This window comes from Saccopteryx leptura, chromosome 3 (assembly GCF_036850995.1).
Source record: "Saccopteryx leptura isolate mSacLep1 chromosome 3, mSacLep1_pri_phased_curated, whole genome shotgun sequence".
In the NCBI taxonomy this organism is placed as follows: Eukaryota; Metazoa; Chordata; class Mammalia; order Chiroptera; family Emballonuridae; genus Saccopteryx; species Saccopteryx leptura.
In genome coordinates, this window is record NC_089505.1 from 65580667 (window position 1) to 65599554 (window position 18888).

General features: G+C 46.8%; 1 protein-coding gene across 5 annotated transcripts in view; it reads left to right on the plus strand.

Annotated features, from left to right (window-relative positions):
• The window catches only part of DHX34 (DExH-box helicase 34), a 56168-nt gene that overhangs the window by 15553 nt on the left and 21727 nt on the right, over window positions 1-18888 (plus strand). For 3 of the 5 annotated variants that reach the window (XM_066373854.1, XM_066373850.1, XM_066373849.1), the window contains exons 2-4: window positions 10573-11557; window positions 14342-14653; window positions 16449-16703. In XM_066373854.1, coding sequence (XP_066229951.1) covers window positions 10862-11557; window positions 14342-14653; window positions 16449-16703 — 1263 coding nt within the window. In that variant the 5' untranslated portion in view covers window positions 10573-10861. Of the gene's footprint in view, window positions 1-6812; window positions 6993-10572; window positions 11558-14341; window positions 14654-16448; window positions 16704-18888 lie in introns of those variants that run through there. The other 2 variants (XM_066373851.1, XM_066373852.1) reach the window with 2 other exon arrangements.

Genomic DNA, 18888 nt, shown 5'->3' on the forward strand with positions numbered 1-18888 from the left:
TTGGCAGATATGAATTAGGTACAGCTGTTAAGTTTCTGGGGCTTGGTAGAGGGGCTTAGGGCTTAATGTAGTAGGTGTCTTGTAAGGTCCAGTGGCACACCCTCCCTGTTCACCCAAGCTGGGCACTCCCAGGGTGCCACCCATGTGGATTGTGTACACCGTCCTGTTGTAGGTGAGCCTTGATTACTGTTGATATTTCAATGGGAGGGATTTACCCCTAGGCTGGTTGGTTGCAAGGACTGGCTGTGATCATGTGGAGAATCATCTATTTAAGGCCTTCAGCAGGGCTCTGGTGCCCAGTGACTCCACCCCTTGAATGTGTAGCTTGTGGAGGTTATCGAATGGTGCTTCAACATGGTATGAAGCTATCCACCAGGTGAGATGTCTCTGGAGCCTCCTGCGAGGTGCAGGCCAAGGTCAGCTGGTGCCTATGTCCTGCCTGGGATACCCAGCATGAGCTACAAAGTGATCTGTAGGTAGCTGCTACATGTTCTGGACTTGGAAGTGGCCAGGAGAGTCCAAGCTGTGAACCAAGGCTGGCTGCCACTAATTCTAGGCCAGGGGCCACTTAGCAAGAGATATGGGGTACATAGAGGACAAATGCTGCTTGATTGAGAGATATTAAGAAAGTCTGAAGCATGAGCCAAGACCAGCCATTTGTATGGGAAAACCACTGGAAATAGCTTGGGTAGGCCTACAAAGTGGATAGGGTGGGGTCTTAGAGATTCCTCAGGGCAGGGTGAACAGTAATTAGGTTAATGGAGACTCAGACATGGTGCCCACCTGCTGGCTCTGTGGAGAAAGGACACGGCAAAGGAACAATGGCTTCTGCCAGCACTTCTGTCTAGAGCAAGCTGCCTCTCCAGCCCTCACCTTACTGCCAGAGAATTCAGTTCTTCCCTGTGTGTCCCTGGTGCTCTTCAAGCTGCTGCCCCAGTGAGATGCTCTGCTGCTCAGAGAGAGTGAATCTGAGTAAATCCACGTGGCAGTCCTTTAAGAGGAACTGCCTGGGACTCAGGCAACACTCCGTCTCACTCAGTCACAAATCGTCACTGGTTTTTACAGACAGAAGTTGTGAGGACTTCTCTTACAGACAGAAGTGTGGGGCCAGGACCCCTCGATCCTCAAGGGAGACCTCTTCAGCTGAGATATCCCTCTATATTTTTATCGACCACACATGGGTGTAAGGCCAGCCCCCTTCCCGCCTCTGCCCCTCCTACCAGTCTGATCTGGCTTCTTCTTTAATTCCCTAGTTGCAGGACTTCCATCCATCCAGATTTCAGGCAGTTCTGAATGATGGTTGTTCTGAAGTTTAGTTATCATTTTGATGTGGCTATAGCAGATGTCAAGTACTGCATTTACCTATGCTGCCATCGTGACTGGATGGGCCACTTTAATTTCTGTCTTTCCTCCACCCATCTCAGGTCTTAAAAAGAGCCAAACTATCTTAATTTGTCTACCTCTTATTTTCTCCCAACTGAACTGTGAGTTCCCTGAAGGTGGGGATCTCTATCTTGCTATCTGTTTTTTCTTTATGGTATTTTAAAAATGCTTTTATTTTTCACAAACTTACTTAATTGAAATGAACATTGAGCATCTACTATCTGTGATACTGTGTACTTCATTGTTTGACAGCTACAAATTATGAACCTGGTTGGGTAGCTCAGTTGGTTAGTGTCATCCCAATATGCCAAGATCGCAGATTCAATCCCAAGAACAACCAAGGAAGGCATACATAAGTGGAACAACAAATCGATATTTCTCTGCTCTTTCTCTCTCTACCTCCCTCCCCTCAAATCAATAAATAAAATTATGAGAAAAAAGAAACAGCTATGAATTAGTCTCATATAATACACTTATGAGGTAGGTAATCCCATGTTACAAAGGAGGAAAATGAGATGTGACTATTTTCTAGTAAAAAGGCTGAAGTTTAATTTCTTAAAGATCATGCTTTCTTATTAGCCTGCCTAATTTCTTTCACAAATGAATAGGTCTGTTTCAAGTGGGGGAAGAGAATGGGGTATCTGTCATTCAGGTACATCTCAGAAAGCAAACAGAAGTACCTTCTATGTTAAATACTTAATTAAAAAATAAAAGTGTTTGCCTGGTCAAGGCACATATGAGAGTTGATGTTTCCTGCTCCTTCCCTGTCCTCTCACTCTCTCTCCTCTCTAAAATGTATAAATAAATTTTAAAAATATTAAAAAGAGAAATATTTAAAAAAATAAAAATTAAAAAAAATAAAAGTGTGCCTGACCTGTGGTGGCTCAGTGGATAAAGCATCAACCTGGAATGCTAAGGTCCTCAGTTCAAAACCCTGAGCTTGCTGGGTCAAGGCACATATCACATATGAGAAGCAACTACTATGATTTGATGCTTCCTGCTCCCCCCCCCTTTCTCTCTTTCTCTCCTCTCTCTAAAATCAATAAATAAAATCTATTTTAAAAGGGGGTAAAATCAGTGTTATGGATTACCTGAATGCATCTACCTAATAATCAATGGAAGTAACTAACAGAGAACTGCAAAATCCTTCAGCAACATGTTATTTCTTGCTTTTTCCCCCCTGAGGTCCAAACACTGTATCTATTTTCTTACTCAAAGACCTAAAATTGTGATGTGAATTATAATTCTGATGACAAACCAAGATGAAGTCTTCAACAATACATATTTTCTTCCTCGGGATTTTGTTCTGAATTCTCATACATAAATTATTAAGACTAAGCCTGCCTTATAGAATGATTTATGTTCTGGGACAATTTATGTAACTTCATAAAAAATGTGTGCGTGGGATATCCTGCTGTTAGTCCAGTGGGATGTACTTTATTTATTTATTTATTTATTTATTTATTTATTTATTTTTCTTCTTTCTTTTTTAAATAAAAATATGTACTGTGTCATAGCCCTATACCCAGTAATCGAAGACAGTGATATTCAAACCTTTTCAACCCACGGCACATGTAAACGAATGACTAAAATCCTGCAGCACACCAAAAGAATATTTTGTTTCTTGAAGATATGACAATTATGTCTAATGTTAACTCATTCCGAAGACAGTGACATTCAAACCTTTTCAACCCACGGCACATGTAAACGAATGACTAAAATCCTGCAGCACACCAAAAGAATATTTTGTTTCTTGAAGATATGACAATTATGTCTAATGTTAACTCATTCACACCAGATTTATTGATTTTAGCGAGAGAGAGGAGGAAGGGGAACAGAGAAGAGAGAGAGAGAGTCAGGAACAATGAGCTGTTCCTGTGTGTGCCCTGACCGGTGATGGAAACAGTTAACCGGCAAGGGCGGGCAGTGGGATGTACTTTAAAAAGTTCTTCTTTGATACATTTTATTTGTTTTTAGGAAAGCATTTTATTTATTTATTTTTAAAATATTTTATTTATTCATTTTTATTGGTGAGAGATAGAACAGGGGGAGGAGCAGGAAGCATCAACTCCTGTATGTGCCTTGACCAGGCAAGCCCGGGGTTTCGAACTGGCAACCTCAGCATACCAGGTCGACGCTTTATCCACTGTGCCACCACAGGTCGAGCCTTTGATACATTTTATAAAAGGTCTTGTGTTTTTAAAAATTTACTTTGATTTCTTGTTTCATCAGCCTTCCTTTTTGTTGAGAAGAATCCATTTTATGAAAACTTTCTAGCATATTTTTGTGCAACTTTACATAGATGTTCCTTGATCATTAAAAATAACCTTTCTTGCCTGACCTGTGGTGGTGCAGTGGATAAAGCGTCGATCTGGAAATGCTGAGGTTGCCGGTTCAAAACCCTGGGCTTGCCTGGTCAAGGCACATATGGGAGTTGATGCTTCCAGCTCCTCCCCCCTTCTCTCTCTGTCTCTCTCTCCTCTCCCTCTCCCTCTCTGTTTCTCTCTCTCCCTCTCTCTCTCCTCTCTAAAATGAATAAATAAAATAAAAAAAAAAAGAAATCTTAAAAAAAAACCCCTATCTTTTGTTTTTTGTAACTTCTGCTTCCCTGTTCTTAAACTTCTTTGTTTACTTTTTTTTTTTTTTTACCACAAATGTATTGTTTTTCTTAACTTTTCAAAGAACCTGGTCTTAATGTTTTTTCCAAGAATTAGTTTCAAGTTTGCTACTCAATAGTAATTTTGGAAGTTTGTAACTTTCTTCTTGATTTCATATTTGTTGTTTACTTCCTCCAAAAAAATTTGTAGTTCTCTTTTGCAGATTTGAAGCACAGTGTTTAGTCATTTCTTTTCTATCTTTGGATAAAGATGTGGGAATTGACTTCTCTATATTCAATCTGCTTCCCAAAGTTTTGATATTTACATCTGTCAAAAGTTCAGAAACAATAGAAGTGAAACCAATAAACCACAGAAGGAGTAATTACTAAAAGCTTATAGTACACACATTAGAAATCAGTTTGCAAGGAAGCACCCGAACCAGACTGTGGAACGAGGCTTAGATGTATAGTCTCAGCGACTTGCTTATAATATTAGAATTGTCTTCAATAATTAGGAGCTGGTGAGTGGTTACCTCATACCTACCTTGGGAAATAGTTCAAACTTTTGCTTAAAATTTCCGGGTGTAATAGCAAGAAATGATTCAGGTCAGGTTAGCCTTGCAAAATAAGCTCAATTCAGCTTTGTTTGTGTGATGAAACTGGTTATTTCTGCTTAGGGGATTTTCAAGCTTGGTCTCTGTTTTTTAATTTAATACATCCAGCTTTCCACTTGACACCCCAACTTGATGTCCAGCACATAACTTAAACTTATATGAAGAAAATGGATCTCTAGGTTTTTCTTTCTCAGCCCTTCTCCTGCATCTTCCCCATCTCAGCTGATGGCAACTCCCTATTTTCAGGTGCTCAGGCCAAAACCTTTGTGGTCATCCTGATGTCTCTCTTTTCTCTCACATTCCATGATGAGTCTGTCAGCCAATCCCTTCAGGCTCTACCTTAAAATATCTTCAGAATCAGCCGCTTCTCACCATCTCCTCTGCCATCATTCTTGTCCAGCCACTACAACCTCTTGCCTAGTCCAGCAGCCTCCCCCTGGTCCCCCTTTCTCATCTTGGTCACCTACATCTGTTCCCATCACAGGAGACAGAGGACTCTGATAGAATCTAAATCAGATCAAGTCTCATGTTCCTCCTTTGCTCAAATTCCCCCCGCCCCAGGGCTGTCACCTCACACAGGTTGGAAGCCAAAGGCCTGGCCACTGTGTCTGATCCATCCTCTTCCTCTCCTCATCTCATTCCCTATTTCCCCACCTTCACTCCAGCCACACAAGCCGCTTGTTGGTCTTTGAACCAAGCAAGTTCATTGCCATCTCAGCTTTTTAAATGTTTATTTTATTGATTTTAGAGAGAGCAGAAGGAAGAGAGAGAGAGAGAGACCATCAATCTGTTCTTGCATGTACCCTGAAGGGGGATTGAACTGACAATGTCTGTGCTTCGGTAGGATGCTTGGCCAACCAAGCTGTCCAATCAGGACAACCATCTCAGTTTTTTAAAGATGCTATTTATTATTTATTGACTTGAGAGAGAAAGAGAGAGAGAGAGATATCAAATAGTTGTTTTGCTTATTTATGCATTCATTGGTTTATTCTTGTATGTGCCCTGACCAGAGATGAACCCGCAACCTTGGTGTGTGGGGAAAAGGCTGCAACCAACTAACCTACCCAGCCAGGTTGGCCACCATCTCAATCTTTGTATTTGCCGTTTCCTCTACTTAGAATGCTCTCCTGTAGGGGTCCCCATGGCTCCCTCCTCACTTTTTCCTGCTCTCTGCTCAAATGTTACTCTCTAGTTGTCTCTAACCATGACACTTAAAATTGCCTGCTCCTCACACCTTTCCTGCTCTGTTTTGCTCCATAGAGAAGGCAGTAGGCCTGAGAGTCTACTTACTTTGATCTCTGTGTCTGTCTCTCCTACAAAAATGGGAGATTCACAGGAGGAAGGCCTTCATCTGTTTGGTTCTCTGTGGTGTCCTTGGAGCCTAGACCTGACTCCGGAACTGAAGGCTATATCTTCTGAACAGCAATATTAAAAGAATAAAAATTTAACATTGGCCCTGGACCAGTGGCTTAATGGCTAGATCATCCCCCCGTTTGCCAAGGTCGCAGGTTCCATCCTAGGTCCGGGCAGGTATGAGAAGCAGCCATTGAATGAGTGCACAACTAAATGGAACAACCAAGTGGAACAATAAATTGATGCCTCTCCCCAGCCTCCTCTCTCTTCTCCTCCCTCTCTCTCAAATCAATGGGGGAAAAAACCCTAACATTTCTTGAGCACTTATATGTACAGTAGTGAAAAAAGTGTATGTACCTCATGTATATTTTCATTTATTTTTCCCAACAATCTTGAAAAGAAGGTATAACTTTCGTTATAAGTAGCGAAACAGGCTGGCTCTGGCAATGACTGGCACGTCTAGGACTAAAGAGGACTCACTTTTCTCGTTCACTTAGTTCTTCATTCAACAATCACCTGCTATCTAATCCCTATGGTGGATGCTGGAGAACACGGGACCTCCAAGGAAGAAATGGCCCCTGCCTTCAGGGAGCTGGGGAGTTGAATTGGGTTATTCATAGTTATTCTATACAATGAATAAATCCTGGGAGGTGTTTTAATAGAGTCTGGTGTCCCACAACCTCCCTCGTTGGGTTAAAATTCCAGCATCTGGCCGATCCCAAGATGCAAGTGGCTATTCAGGGAGCCGGTCTCAAAGCAGGTCTCCACCGCGGTGCCTCCACTGGCCCCTAGAGGGCGCAGCGCCAATTGAGGTTCCGCCCCAAGCTAGGTGAAGCAGGCGCGTGCGCAGGCGCAGGCGCGGAGAGGGATGGCGTGCGCAGGCGCAGGACCGGTTTTGGTCGCCTGAGGCGTGCTGAGACCGGAAGTTCAAGTTTTCCCCGCGGTTATTGAGGTGAGCGGGGCAAGGCGGCTGCGTGTGTCCGTGAGAGCGGCGCCCGGTTATCGTTAGCTTTAGAGTGAGCTGAGGGGTGGAGGGAGATCCCGAGGTGAGGAAATGTATTGGAGGAGCCCGAGCGTCCCTGAGAGAACCTGGGGGGCTGAGAGGCTCCGGGCCGAAAGACATGGAGTCACGAAAACCTGCGGAAAATTGAGAGACGGGGAGGTTCAGACTGCAGGGAAGCTGAACACTAGAGAGATCGAGGGCAAGAAGCGGATGGGCTCCACCGAGGGTCGCTCACAGAGACCGCGAGAGAAATGCGATTGCACCGGGGACTTGGGAGGAGAGGGGAGGACCACAGTGGAAACTAGTGAACCGATAGAGACCGGACAGGACGACGGTTGAAACGGAGGAACAAGAAGCCGAATCATGGGGACAGACCCAATAAGTGTAGAAGGAGGGAAACAGTGAAATAGGGAAAACCTGACATGAGCGAGATTGAGGGAAAGAGTCTTGGAGAGAAAGCAAGAGATGAGAGTGGAATGAGATGGATGGGAGACGGTAGGTCAGGGTAGACACGTGGAGTCATCCTGTATGAAGGAATGGAGAGAGAGTCAACAGAACTGAAAAGACAGCGTGAAATTAGAAAATGGAGGGATAAAGCCAGGCAGTGGAGAATCCCATTGAAAAATACAGAGAAAGGAGTAAAGGAAGCCTGAATTACCAGATTTGAATTTCTCACCTGCCACTTACCACTTATTCCTTCTCTGGCTGTGTAAAATGGTGACAATAGCACCTTTTTATTTTTTATATTTTTCTGAAGCTGGAAACGGGGAGGCAGTCAGACAGACTCCTGCATGCGCCCGACCGGGATCCACCCGGCACGCCCACCAGGGGGCGATGCTCTGCCCATCCGGGGCGTCGCTCTGTCGCGATCAGAGCCACTCTAGCGCCTGGGGCAGAGGCCAAGGAGCCATCCCTAGCACCCGGGCCATCTTTTGCTCCAATGGAGCCTCAGCTGCAGGAGGGGAAGAGAGGGACAGAGAGGAAGGAGAGGGGGAGGGGTGGAGAAGCAGATGGATGCTTCTCCTGTGTGCCCTGGCCGGGAATCGAACCCGGGACTCCTGCACGCCAGGCCGACGCTCTACCACTGAGCCAACCGGCCAGGGCTAATAGCACCTTTTTAGATTGTGAGGAAAGTGCATGTGTGTGTGTGTGTGCATATAACTGTATGTGAGTCATTCAGAGTATACAAATAAGCACCAAGTAGATGTTAGCTATTATTAGATCTTCAAACAATTGGGAGACAAAATTTTAGATGGAGAAATGGAGAGAGAGGAAGAGATAGTCATAATCGAGGAAGAGAGTGATGGAGAGTGAGAACGAGAGAGACAAAAATAGGGGAAAAAAAAAAGATTCAAACTGAGAAAGTCAAATGGAGTACCGAAGAGCAATAGGGTTTGTCAAATGGAGAAAGACCATTGGATGTACATAAAAAAATCAGACTAAAATGTTGGAACAGTGGATCAGAATCTGATAAATGAAATGGAACCAGAGACTGAAAAAGGGAAGAGAGGTGTGGGTGGTGAACAAGAGGGACTGAAACAGACATGAGAGGCCTGAGGATGGAGTACCAGAGAGGAGAGAAATAGGGAAGCCAAGAAAAATCTCTAAAAGCCATGAGCCTAGGAAAGAAATCAACAGATGGTCAGAGAAACTAGTAGATCCAGAAGATCTGAAGAGTAAGAGAGTAGACTCCTTTGGAGCCATGGGGATGCTCTCAGGCCCACATGTGTACACAAGCCTTTGTTCTGAGAACCACTGGTTACGTATCGCAGGAGCCCTTCAAAGTTCCTTCTTCTCCCTAGAATAGGAATTGCTTCAAACCTGCTCTGGAATCACCTAGGACAGGTGTTTAATAAGAAGTAATGTGCACCTGACTAGGCAGTGGCGCAGTGGATAGAGTGTGGGACTGGGATGCAGAGGACCCAGGTTCGAGATCCCGAGGTCACCAGCTTGAGCGCGAGCTCATCTGGTTTGAGCAAATCTCACCAGCTTGGACCCAAGGTCACTGGCTCGAGCAAGGGGTTACTTTGTCTGCTGTAGCCCCACGGTCAAGGCACATATGAGAAAGCAATCAATGAACAACTAAGGTGTCGCAACGAAAAACTAATGATTGATGCTTCTCGTCTCTCTGTTCCTGTCTGTCTGTTTCCCTATCCCTCTCTCTGACTCTCTGTCTCTGTAAAAAAAAAAAAAAAAGTAATGTGCACTCCCCACAGTCTATGGCTCTATGGGAAATAACCATTCACAGGTTCCTCAGTTGAAACCCATGTCTGGCTCTGATAACTCCCAGGGTTGGCCTGAGTTCTTTTTGAGACCACAGAGAGTGAATCTTAGCCCTGTTTCGTGATGGCCCTTGAGGGACTGAATGCAGAGTAGGTGGAAGCATTGCTAACACCATTATGAAGGCAAATGTTAGTCATTATTGGGAGAAAGCACTGAACTTGAATACTAATTACCATTAGCTTTTCTGTACCAGGTTAGGTGGTAAACATTGCCAGGTTTTGAACTGGGTTGTGTCCCCATTTTATAGATGAAAACATCCTCAAAGAAGTTAATTTGCCAGTGGCCACACATCTAGTAAATGATGAAGCTGAGATTCAAACCCAGATCTGCCTGACTCCAAAGGCTTTACCATGGAGTGCTCTGGACCCTTTTAAGATCATAAGCCCCTTTAAGAAACTGAATGATGGATTTACTTACAGTAAATTACACATACGAGGCTATGCTCTTTATTACTTAGGACTTATGCCCTGAGAGTCAGAAACCCAACTGTAAGCAGAAAGGCATTTTCTTGTACAACTCAGAAGTGGGGGGTTAGGAAATGAAGCCTCAAGCACTGAATGGTGTTGCCAAGCTTCTCCCCAGCTCCTTTCACTTCTCTCCTTATAGTAGCTCAGTGTGGGCCTTGTGGGTGCTTCATTGTGCCTCCATAGAGGTGTTTCTAGGATAAAAATCTAGGATTCATGTTCAAGAGCTATCACAAATAGCTCCAAGTTTATATTGCATAGCCACAGTAGATAAAGTGAGAACTTTTCTAGCAACCCAGTGTAAATTCCACAGAGAGGCCCCGATTGGCCCTCCTTGACTCATGTGTCCACTTCTCAAACCAATCATTGGTTAAAGGGCAATAAGGTACCATGATTGGCCAGGCCTTTGTCTTTTGTCCAACCAATATGAGGTCTCTGACTTAAGGCCATCAGGACCCTATGGAGTCCAGGAAGGGCAGCTCTCTGATGGAAGGTGTGTACTGTTAATCAGAGAAAGAAGGAGGGAATGTGTCAAGCAGGCAAAAAAAATATATAACACTTAGAAAATTATGCACTTTGTTTCAAAGGGCTCCCAAGGTGTCCTGAAGCTCAGTAGCCCCCAGATGAGCAACCCTTGCCTGTTCTTCATTATACCACACCTCTCGTGTGCTTTTGGTCAGGGAAGGCTCCCACAGCCCCCATCATGGATTGTCAGAGTTTGGTGACATGTCTCTTGCATGTGACCATGACCACTTGTGGGGGTTCAGGGTGGTCATACTCGTTACTCTCCCATCTAGTTCAGTGACTGCATCCAGCAGGCTTTCAGCAAATGTTTATAAAAATGAATGTCTTCTGTTCTTTTCCTCAAAATATCAGGTCCTGAAAACCCAGGATGCACTTGTGTCCATCTCAGAGATTGCTGCAGGAGTCATGAGGTGCTCTGTGTGTCACCAGCTTGATCCAGGCCCCTGGGCACTTACTCTGCCATTGCTTGCAGTGGGCCTGTGCCATCCATGAGGAGGAAGATTGGCTCTTTGAAGAGAAAGCGGTTCCTTATCGCAGGCACTGGCCTCTCCCTGCAGGAGGTGGGGAATGGATGAGGATGTTTGGCCCAGGCGATCAGAACTGAGGCGCATTTTGTGACGGCATTGTGATCACGTCTAACATGCCTCCTCCCAGAACAAGGGAGGATAGGGATCACCGGGACCGACACTGGGCTCCCAGTGAGGAGGAGGCCCCAGAGAAATGGGACTGGAGTTGTCCAGAGACTCGGCGGCTCTTCGAGGATACCTTCTTCCGTGACGAGGACTACATCCGCCAGGGTTCTGAGGAGTGCCGGAAGTTCTGGACGTTCTTTGAACGCTTACAGAGGTTCCAGCATCTCAAGACCCCTAGGAAGGAGGAGAAAGACTCAGAGCACCCCAGACACAGCATCCCTGCACTGGCAGACCTACCTCGCACTTACGACCCGCGCTACCGCATCAATCTGTCCGTCCTTGGCCCTGACACTCGGGGCTCTCGGCTGCATCTGCCCCCGGAGAGAGTGTCCGAGTTCCGCCGAGCCCTGCTACACTACCTGGACTTTGGCCAGAAGCAGGCATTTGGGCGGCTGGCCAAACTGCAGCGTGAGCGGGCGGCCCTTCCCATCGCCCAGTATGGACACCGCATCCTCAAGACCCTGAAGGAGCATCAGGTGGTGGTGGTGGCAGGTGACACGGGTTGTGGCAAGTCCACTCAGCTGCCCCAGTACCTGCTGGCTGCTGGCTTCAGCCATATGGCCTGCACCCAGCCCCGGCGAATCGCCTGCATCTCGCTGGCCAAGCGTGTAGGCTTTGAGAGCCTCAGTCAGTATGGCTCACAGGTGAGGGGGAGCTCGCACATCCACATGACCTTGGGCAGTAAGTTGCTTGCCCTTGGCAGAATAGATAAAGTTACAAAGCAGTAACTTTGACCCAGCAGTGATTGTTCTAGAAATTTATCTACAGATTGGCCTGGATATGGTCCCGATGATAAAGGCACTAGTATTATCCAGTATGGGCAGACGTTGTTTTATTGTGTTTCGCTTTATTGTGCTTCACAGATGGTGCATTTTTTACAAACTGAAGGCAAGATCCTCCGCCAGCAAAAAGATCACAGTTCGCTTTATTGCTATATTCACCTTATTGTGGAGGTCTGGCACTGAATCTGCAGTATCTTCTGCATAGCGCTTTAACAGTAGAAAAATTGGAAATGTCTTAAAGGTTCATCAATCTTTTTTCTAGACAGCCATAAAATATGAATGAGGACACTTCCTTACTAATGATTTCTAGGTTTCTAATCCTGGCTGAACCATTTAAAAATTGTTGTTATTGAAGTTAAAATACTCTTAACCTAGAAGAATGTATGTATTATAAGTGTACAGCTCTGTGAATTTTCACAAGTTGAGTGTATTTGTGTAATCAAACTTACCAGCACCCCAAAAACCCTCCTTTTCCCCTTCCTGTTCCTACTTTGAGGCCCCTAGGGTCATCACTAAGTGCTAAATGATCATCTTACTGCTAGGTCATCATGCCTGAGTTAATGATAGACTATCACAAATTAATTTTGCCTTTTTATTTTACTTTTTTTTTTTTTTAAGTGAGAGGAGGGGAGATAGATTCCTGCATGCATCCTGACAGGTATCCACCTGGCAACCCCCATCTGGGGCCGATGATTGAACTAATCAAGCCACTGGCTGTGAGAGGGGAAGAGAAAGAGAAGGGGGAGAGGGAGGGGAAGAGAAGCAGATGGTCACTTCTCATGTGTGCCCTGACCGGGGATGGAACCTGGGATGTCAGCACACTGGGCTGATGTGCTATCCACTGAGCCAATCACCCAAGGCCTTATCACTTTATAAATGGGATAATAAAATAGGTTCTCTTTTGGGCCTGGCCTCTGTTGCTCAATATTAATTTTGTGAGATTCCTCCTTAGTATAGCGTGCAGGTGAACACCGTGTAGTCATGGTGCTGTATGGTGTCCCATTGTGAAGGCACATGTATTTGCTCCTTCAACTGTTGATGGGAATATAGGGGCTTCCAGTTTTAGGCTCTTATGAATGGTGCTGCTTTAAGCATTTTATAACTTCCCTTTGGTGATTCTTGGCGACTGTTTTTATTGGGTATATATTTAGGAGTGGGGTATGTTTAGCTTTAGCGGGATACTACCCAACCAGTTTGCAACATGGGTGAACCAGTTTGCACTCCTACCAGCAGTATGGTCCTGGTCATCACCAGCACTTGCTACAATTAATCTTTCCTGTTTTAGCTGTTCTGGTAGCAGTATAGTGGTATCACATTAATCTGCACTGTGGCCTGACCAGGCAGTGGCGCAGTGGATAGAGCATTGGACTCGGACACAGAGGATTCAGGTTTGAAACCCGAAGTCACTGGCTTGAGTGCAGGCTCACCAGCTTGAGCACGGGGTCACTGGCTTGAGCGTGGGATTGTAGACATGACCCCATGGTCGCTGGCTTGAGCCCAAAGGTCACTGGTTTGAAGCCCAAGGTCACTGACTTGAGCAAGGGGTCACTCGCTCTGCTATAGCCTCCCTCCACAAGGCACATATGAGAACGCTATCAATGAGCAACTAAGGTGCTGCAACGAAGAATTGATGCTTCTCATCTCTCTCCCTTCCTGTCTTTTCCTATCTGTTCCTCTCTTTGTCTCTGTCACACACACAAAAATATCTGCATTGTGCATTTTAATTGCATTCCCCTGATGACTAAGGACATTGAGCACTTTTTCATTTATTTATTGGCCATTTGGAGGGCCTGTTTTATAAAGTGTTTGTTCCAAGTCTTCTCCCCATTTGTCATTTGTGTGGTTTGTCCTTTCATTCTGGATTTATAGGTCCTTATCGGTCCTGGATCAGAGTCCTTGGTAGGCTTTATGTATTGCAGTCTGTTTCCTGCTTTGTGAGCTGCCTTTTATTTTCAGAATGGTGTCTTTTGATGACTGTGTCTTCATTTAAATAGAATTCAGCCTGTCATTTTCCTTTTATAGTTGGCAGTCTTTAGGCTCTGTTTAACAAATCTTTATCTGCTAAGATCGTGAAAATGTTCTATTTTTTTCTAATAACGTTTACATTTAGAACAATAATTCACCTGAAATTGTTGTGTGTACAATAATTCCCTGAAATTGTTGTGTTTGTGTATATGTGTGATGTACAGTACCACTCTTGAGCTGTGTTAACTTGGTTGAGTGGCCTCAGTTTCCGCATCTGTGAAATGAGGGTAAGAATAATTTTACACCCTGTTGTGCTTGTGAGAATGAAATGAGTTGATGGACATAAAGCGTTTATAATAGTTGGTAGCACATTGTAAGGTTTCCTAGAAAGGTTAATTGTTAGTATTACAATTAATTAGTGTTACATACCAGGTTCCATGCCAAATAATTTATGTGCATTGGCACATATAATTCTCAGAACAGGAGAACATAAGTCTTGGAGGGATGGAACTGCTTGCCCGACAGCCCACAGTGGCAGAGGTGGGATTCAAACCCAACGCAGCCTGTTGGACTCCACAGTCTGATGTGGGGCATTTGCTCAGATTTTATTTTGGGCAGAGTGAGGGGCTGGTGCTCAGGTCCAGGGTCCTCTCCTGACCACCCTCCTCCACTGCCCCCCAGGTCGGCTACCAGATCCGCTTTGAGAGCACGCGCTCGGCGGCCACCAAGATTGTGTTCCTGACAGTGGGGCTTCTCCTGAGGCAAATCCAGCGGGAGCCCAGCCTGCCCCAGTACCAGGTCCTGATCGTGGATGAGGTCCACGAGCGGCACCTCCACAACGACTTCCTCCTGGGCGTCCTGCAGCGTCTGCTGCCCCAGCGGCCTGACCTCAAGGTCATCCTCATGTCGGCCACCATCAACATCTCACTCTTCTCCAGCTACTTCGGCAGTGCCCCCGTGGTGCAGGTGCCCGGAAGGCTCTTCCCCATCACGGTCAGTGCTCCCCCTCCCCCACCCCTGGCCTCCCCGCTGGTCTCTGGCCAGACCTGGACATGTCCCTTCTCTGCTGCTCTGCTTCCCCTCCCTTCAGTTAAGACTGTACTCTTCTCTCTCTTTCTCTTTCTCCCTCCCCCTTTTTAGAGCTGCTACTTCTGACCATTTACCTGTGCTGGGAAGAGTGCTAAATGCTTATTAGGGTATACCCAAAAAATGTAAAGGCTCAAATAACATAGAGGTTTATTTCTCTTATAGGACAGTCTTGCTGGTCCAGGCTGATGGGCAGCTCAGTTCCATGTGATTATTCAGGGACCCAGACTCCTCCTTTCTTAATGCTCTGCCATTTCATAGGTCAGGGTTTCTCAGACTCAGCATTGTTGACATTTTGTGCTGGATAAATCATTAGTTGCAGGGACTGCCCTGTGTAGTGTGGCATCATTAGCAGTATTCCTGGCTTTTACCCACTTGCTACCAATAGCATCCTTCACCCCCTGTTGTGATAACCAAATATATCTCCAGATGTTGCCAAATGTCCCCTGGGGGCAGCACCCTACCTGGTAAAGAAGCACTGTCCTAGGGGTTTGTCCTGGGCTGTATGGTTAGAATTTGTGGGGCGAGGGAAGGAGCCCAGTTGTTTTGAAGTTGGATGTGACCTTGCAGTTGCTTCCATTCTCATTTCTGAACATCTACCTAGCTGCAGGGGAGGCTGGAAAACATCATCTCTCTTTCTCTCTAGGTGACAGTGTGTCAGGAAAGACAAGAGCAGACTTTCCGGGGACCACTGTGGGTCTCCCACACCACTTGACATACACACTCTCATCCCATTCTCACCGCAGTCCTGGGGGCAGGCCTGACTCCGCCACATTTCATTAGGTTTCATTCACCATGCACCTGAGGTGCAGCTCTTGCTGAAGAAGCTGAAAATCAAAGGGCAAAGCTTTTAGGTAAAAAAAATAGGGAGTTTGGTATTCATGAAAAATCTTTTTTAGGTCCTCTTACATTTGCCCTCCTCAGGCTAGGTGGAGATTATTTTCAGCATCCCAACTCTTAATCCTGAACTTTCAGTCAGCAACTTCTTTTTTTTTAAATTTATTTATTGATTTTAGAGACAGGAAGGGAGAGAAAGAGAGATACAGGAACATAGATCTGCTCCTGTATGTGCCCTGACCAGGGATCGAATCTGCAACCTCTGCACCTTAGGATGACGCTCTAACCAACTGAGCTACCCGGCCACGGCTCAGTCAGCAACTTCTCTCCTGAACTTTCCCCCTGTTTCTCGACCTGTCTGCTCTGGCTTGGACATGGTGTTTGTCCATAACATTAATGATGGTCACAGCTCTGAAGCTCCTAGCACCAGGAAACTGCACTCCCCTTGTGACTTCCGGTTCTAAATGCCCATCAGTCTATCTTCTAAGTAGTCATAGAAACAGAGTGAGGGCGCTTTCTGAGAAGGGAGTTCTAGCTGCACTCCTTAAAAGTTTGTTGTTAAAGTGAAACTCCAAACACAAAAGAATGCACGTATCCTGTGTAGAGCTCTCTTGATTTTCACCAGTTAATACCCGTATGCAGCCAGTGCCCAGATTAAGAAACAGCCCACCTCGCCAGCGCCCCAGGAGCCCTCCAGCTACTCTGAAACCTGTGCTTTCAGTACGTCCTTCTCAAAGTGTCCTGTTTGAGGTTGCTGTCCGCCTCCTGACTGACTCGGTCCTCCCTGTCTGTCTGCGGTCCACTGCCCCCTCACTCTGAGCTGGAGTGACAGGCTGTGGTGACGCCTAGGGCTGTCTCCTCACAGGTTGTGTACCAGCCCATTGAGGTGGAGCGGACAGCGTCCAAGTCAGAGAAGCTGGACCCACGGCCCTTCCTGAGGGTGCTGGAGGCCATCGACAATAAGTACCCAGCTGAGGAGCGGGGCGACCTCCTTGTCTTCCTCAGCGGCATGGCGGAGATCAGCGCCGTGCTTGAGGCCGCCCAGACCTACGCCAGCCACACCCAGCGCTGGGTGGTGCTACCCCTGCACAGCGCCCTCTCTGTGGCCGACCAGGACAAGGTAGGTACTGGGGGCAGCCAGGCAGGGTGCGGTGTAGCTGCGTGGGGGGAGAAGGCGGGCTGGAGGGGATGTGACTCCAAAGATGCAGGGCTGTGAGCTGTGGGCTACAGAGGGCTGCTCACATCTTTTGGGTGGGGGGCACGTGCCAGGGTGAGCTTCCTGATGCAGTAGGAGGCATTGGAGCTTAGCTGTGAAGGGCAAGGAGGATTTTGAGTGAAAGGAGGAAGGCAGTCCAGGCAGGGGGACCAGCTTGAGCAAAAGTATGGAGATGGGAATCTGTGAGTTGGGTGTAGGCTGGAATGGAAGGTGTCAGCAGGGAGGCCTTTGTGGCTATTTATGCCCTGGAACAAATTACCCCAAAATGTAGAGCTTAGAACAATAAACATTATTTCACATAATTTCTGCACATTAGGAGTTTGGGAGTGGCTTTGCTGGGGGGGGTGTTTCTGGCTCAGGGTCTCTCTTGAGGTTGTAGTTGGCTGGGACTGCACTTGTTTGAAGGTTTGACTGGGGCTGGAGGGTCCTCACTTACGTGGCTGGCTGTTGGCGAGGGGTCTCAGTTCTTCTCCATGTGGGCCTCTCTAGGGGGCTGCTGTATGTCCTTGCAAGATGGTGGCTGGTTCTCCCCAGGAGACCAAAACAGAAGCCACAATATCTTCTGTGATCTAGCCTTGGAAATCCCAAACCATCATTTCTGTAGTCTCCTATTAGCTAAGGCGGCATGCCTTGTTCAGTGGGAAGATAGTGACGAGGATGGGTCACTATCCCACAAATTCTAATATCTCTCCCAGGAGGTGAGACTCCCTGGGGCCATCTGGAGACCGACTGTATGGTTACCTTGGGAAAAATCCCTTCAGGCACAGTCATTGTTTATTGATTGAAGATACAACCCTTGAGCACCTGCTTGGTGCCTCCCCTGGTGCTGAGTGGGCTCTTTGGGACACAGTGGGAGCCAAGAATGGCCCTTCCCCTTAAGTGGCTATTGGTCTGATGGGGGAGATAGACAGGTAACTGACAGTTTTATAAATGGGAGAGGCAAGTTCCTGAACTTTGAGAGTGGAGTCTTGGTGGATTCAGGAAAGGCTTCCTGGAGGAAGGGACTTTCAAAACTGAGACCTGAGAAGTGGCTGAAGAAGTGTCCCCCGGTGTGTAAGGAGCATTTGCTGCGAGTGACAGGCGTTCTGGGCTGTGCGTGCTGGCCTCCGTTAGCCTTCCCTGCACCCCGTCTGCCGGGTCCCGCTGTTATTCCCCCTTCACAGATGCAGAAACTGAGGGGTAGGCCCTTGTGCTAAGTCACGTAAGTGGCAGAGCCAGGCTGTGAATCTTTGTCATTTGGCACCAGTGCCCATGCTCTTAACTAGAGGTTGGCAAACTTTGCAAAGGGCCAGGGAGTCCATATTTTTTGGTTCTGCAGGCCATATGTCTCTGTCACATGACTCTCCTGTTACAGTGGGACAGCAGCTGTGGACTGGCCAGATGAGCTGTGTGCCAATAAAACTTGATACAAAAACAGGTGGCAGGCAAGATTTGGTCCCCAGGCTATAGTTGTTGACCCCCACTGTAAGCCACTTTAGTTGATTGCCTTTTGGGCCCCAGAGAAGGTCCTGTGCAAAGGGCCTGGGGTGAGAGAAAACAGGGCAGTTGGGAAACTCCATACAGGGTGGTTGGGGTCCAGATTATGAAGAGAAAGCCAGAAGAGATCAGATTGGAGAGGTACGCAGGGTTAGAGCACAAGAGTGCTTGAGGACCCAGTGTGGTGCTTGGGCTTTGGCGCAAGCGCACTGGGGAGCCGTGGGAGGGTTCTGAGCAAGGTGGGGACAGCGCCAGTTGTACTTTAACAGACCCCTCTGCTCTGCATGAAGAATGGACTGGAGGGAGTAAGTGTAGAGGCCAGGGACTGAGGAGGAAGCTGGAGTAGTGTCTGAGTGGGAAAGGAGGGGCCTGGGCCAGGGCAGGGACAGTGGGTTTGGGGGGGAAGTGTTTGAAATCAGGATATGTTCAAGATGTTGAGATGAGCCTGGCTCGTGGTGGCACAGTGGATAGAGCATTGATCTGGTGTGCTGAGGTCGCTGGTTTGAAACCTGGGGCTTACCCGGTCTAGGCACATATGAGAAACTATCAGTGAATGGATAACTGAAGTGAAGCAATGATGAGTTGATGCTTCTTGCCTTCTCTCAATCTCTTT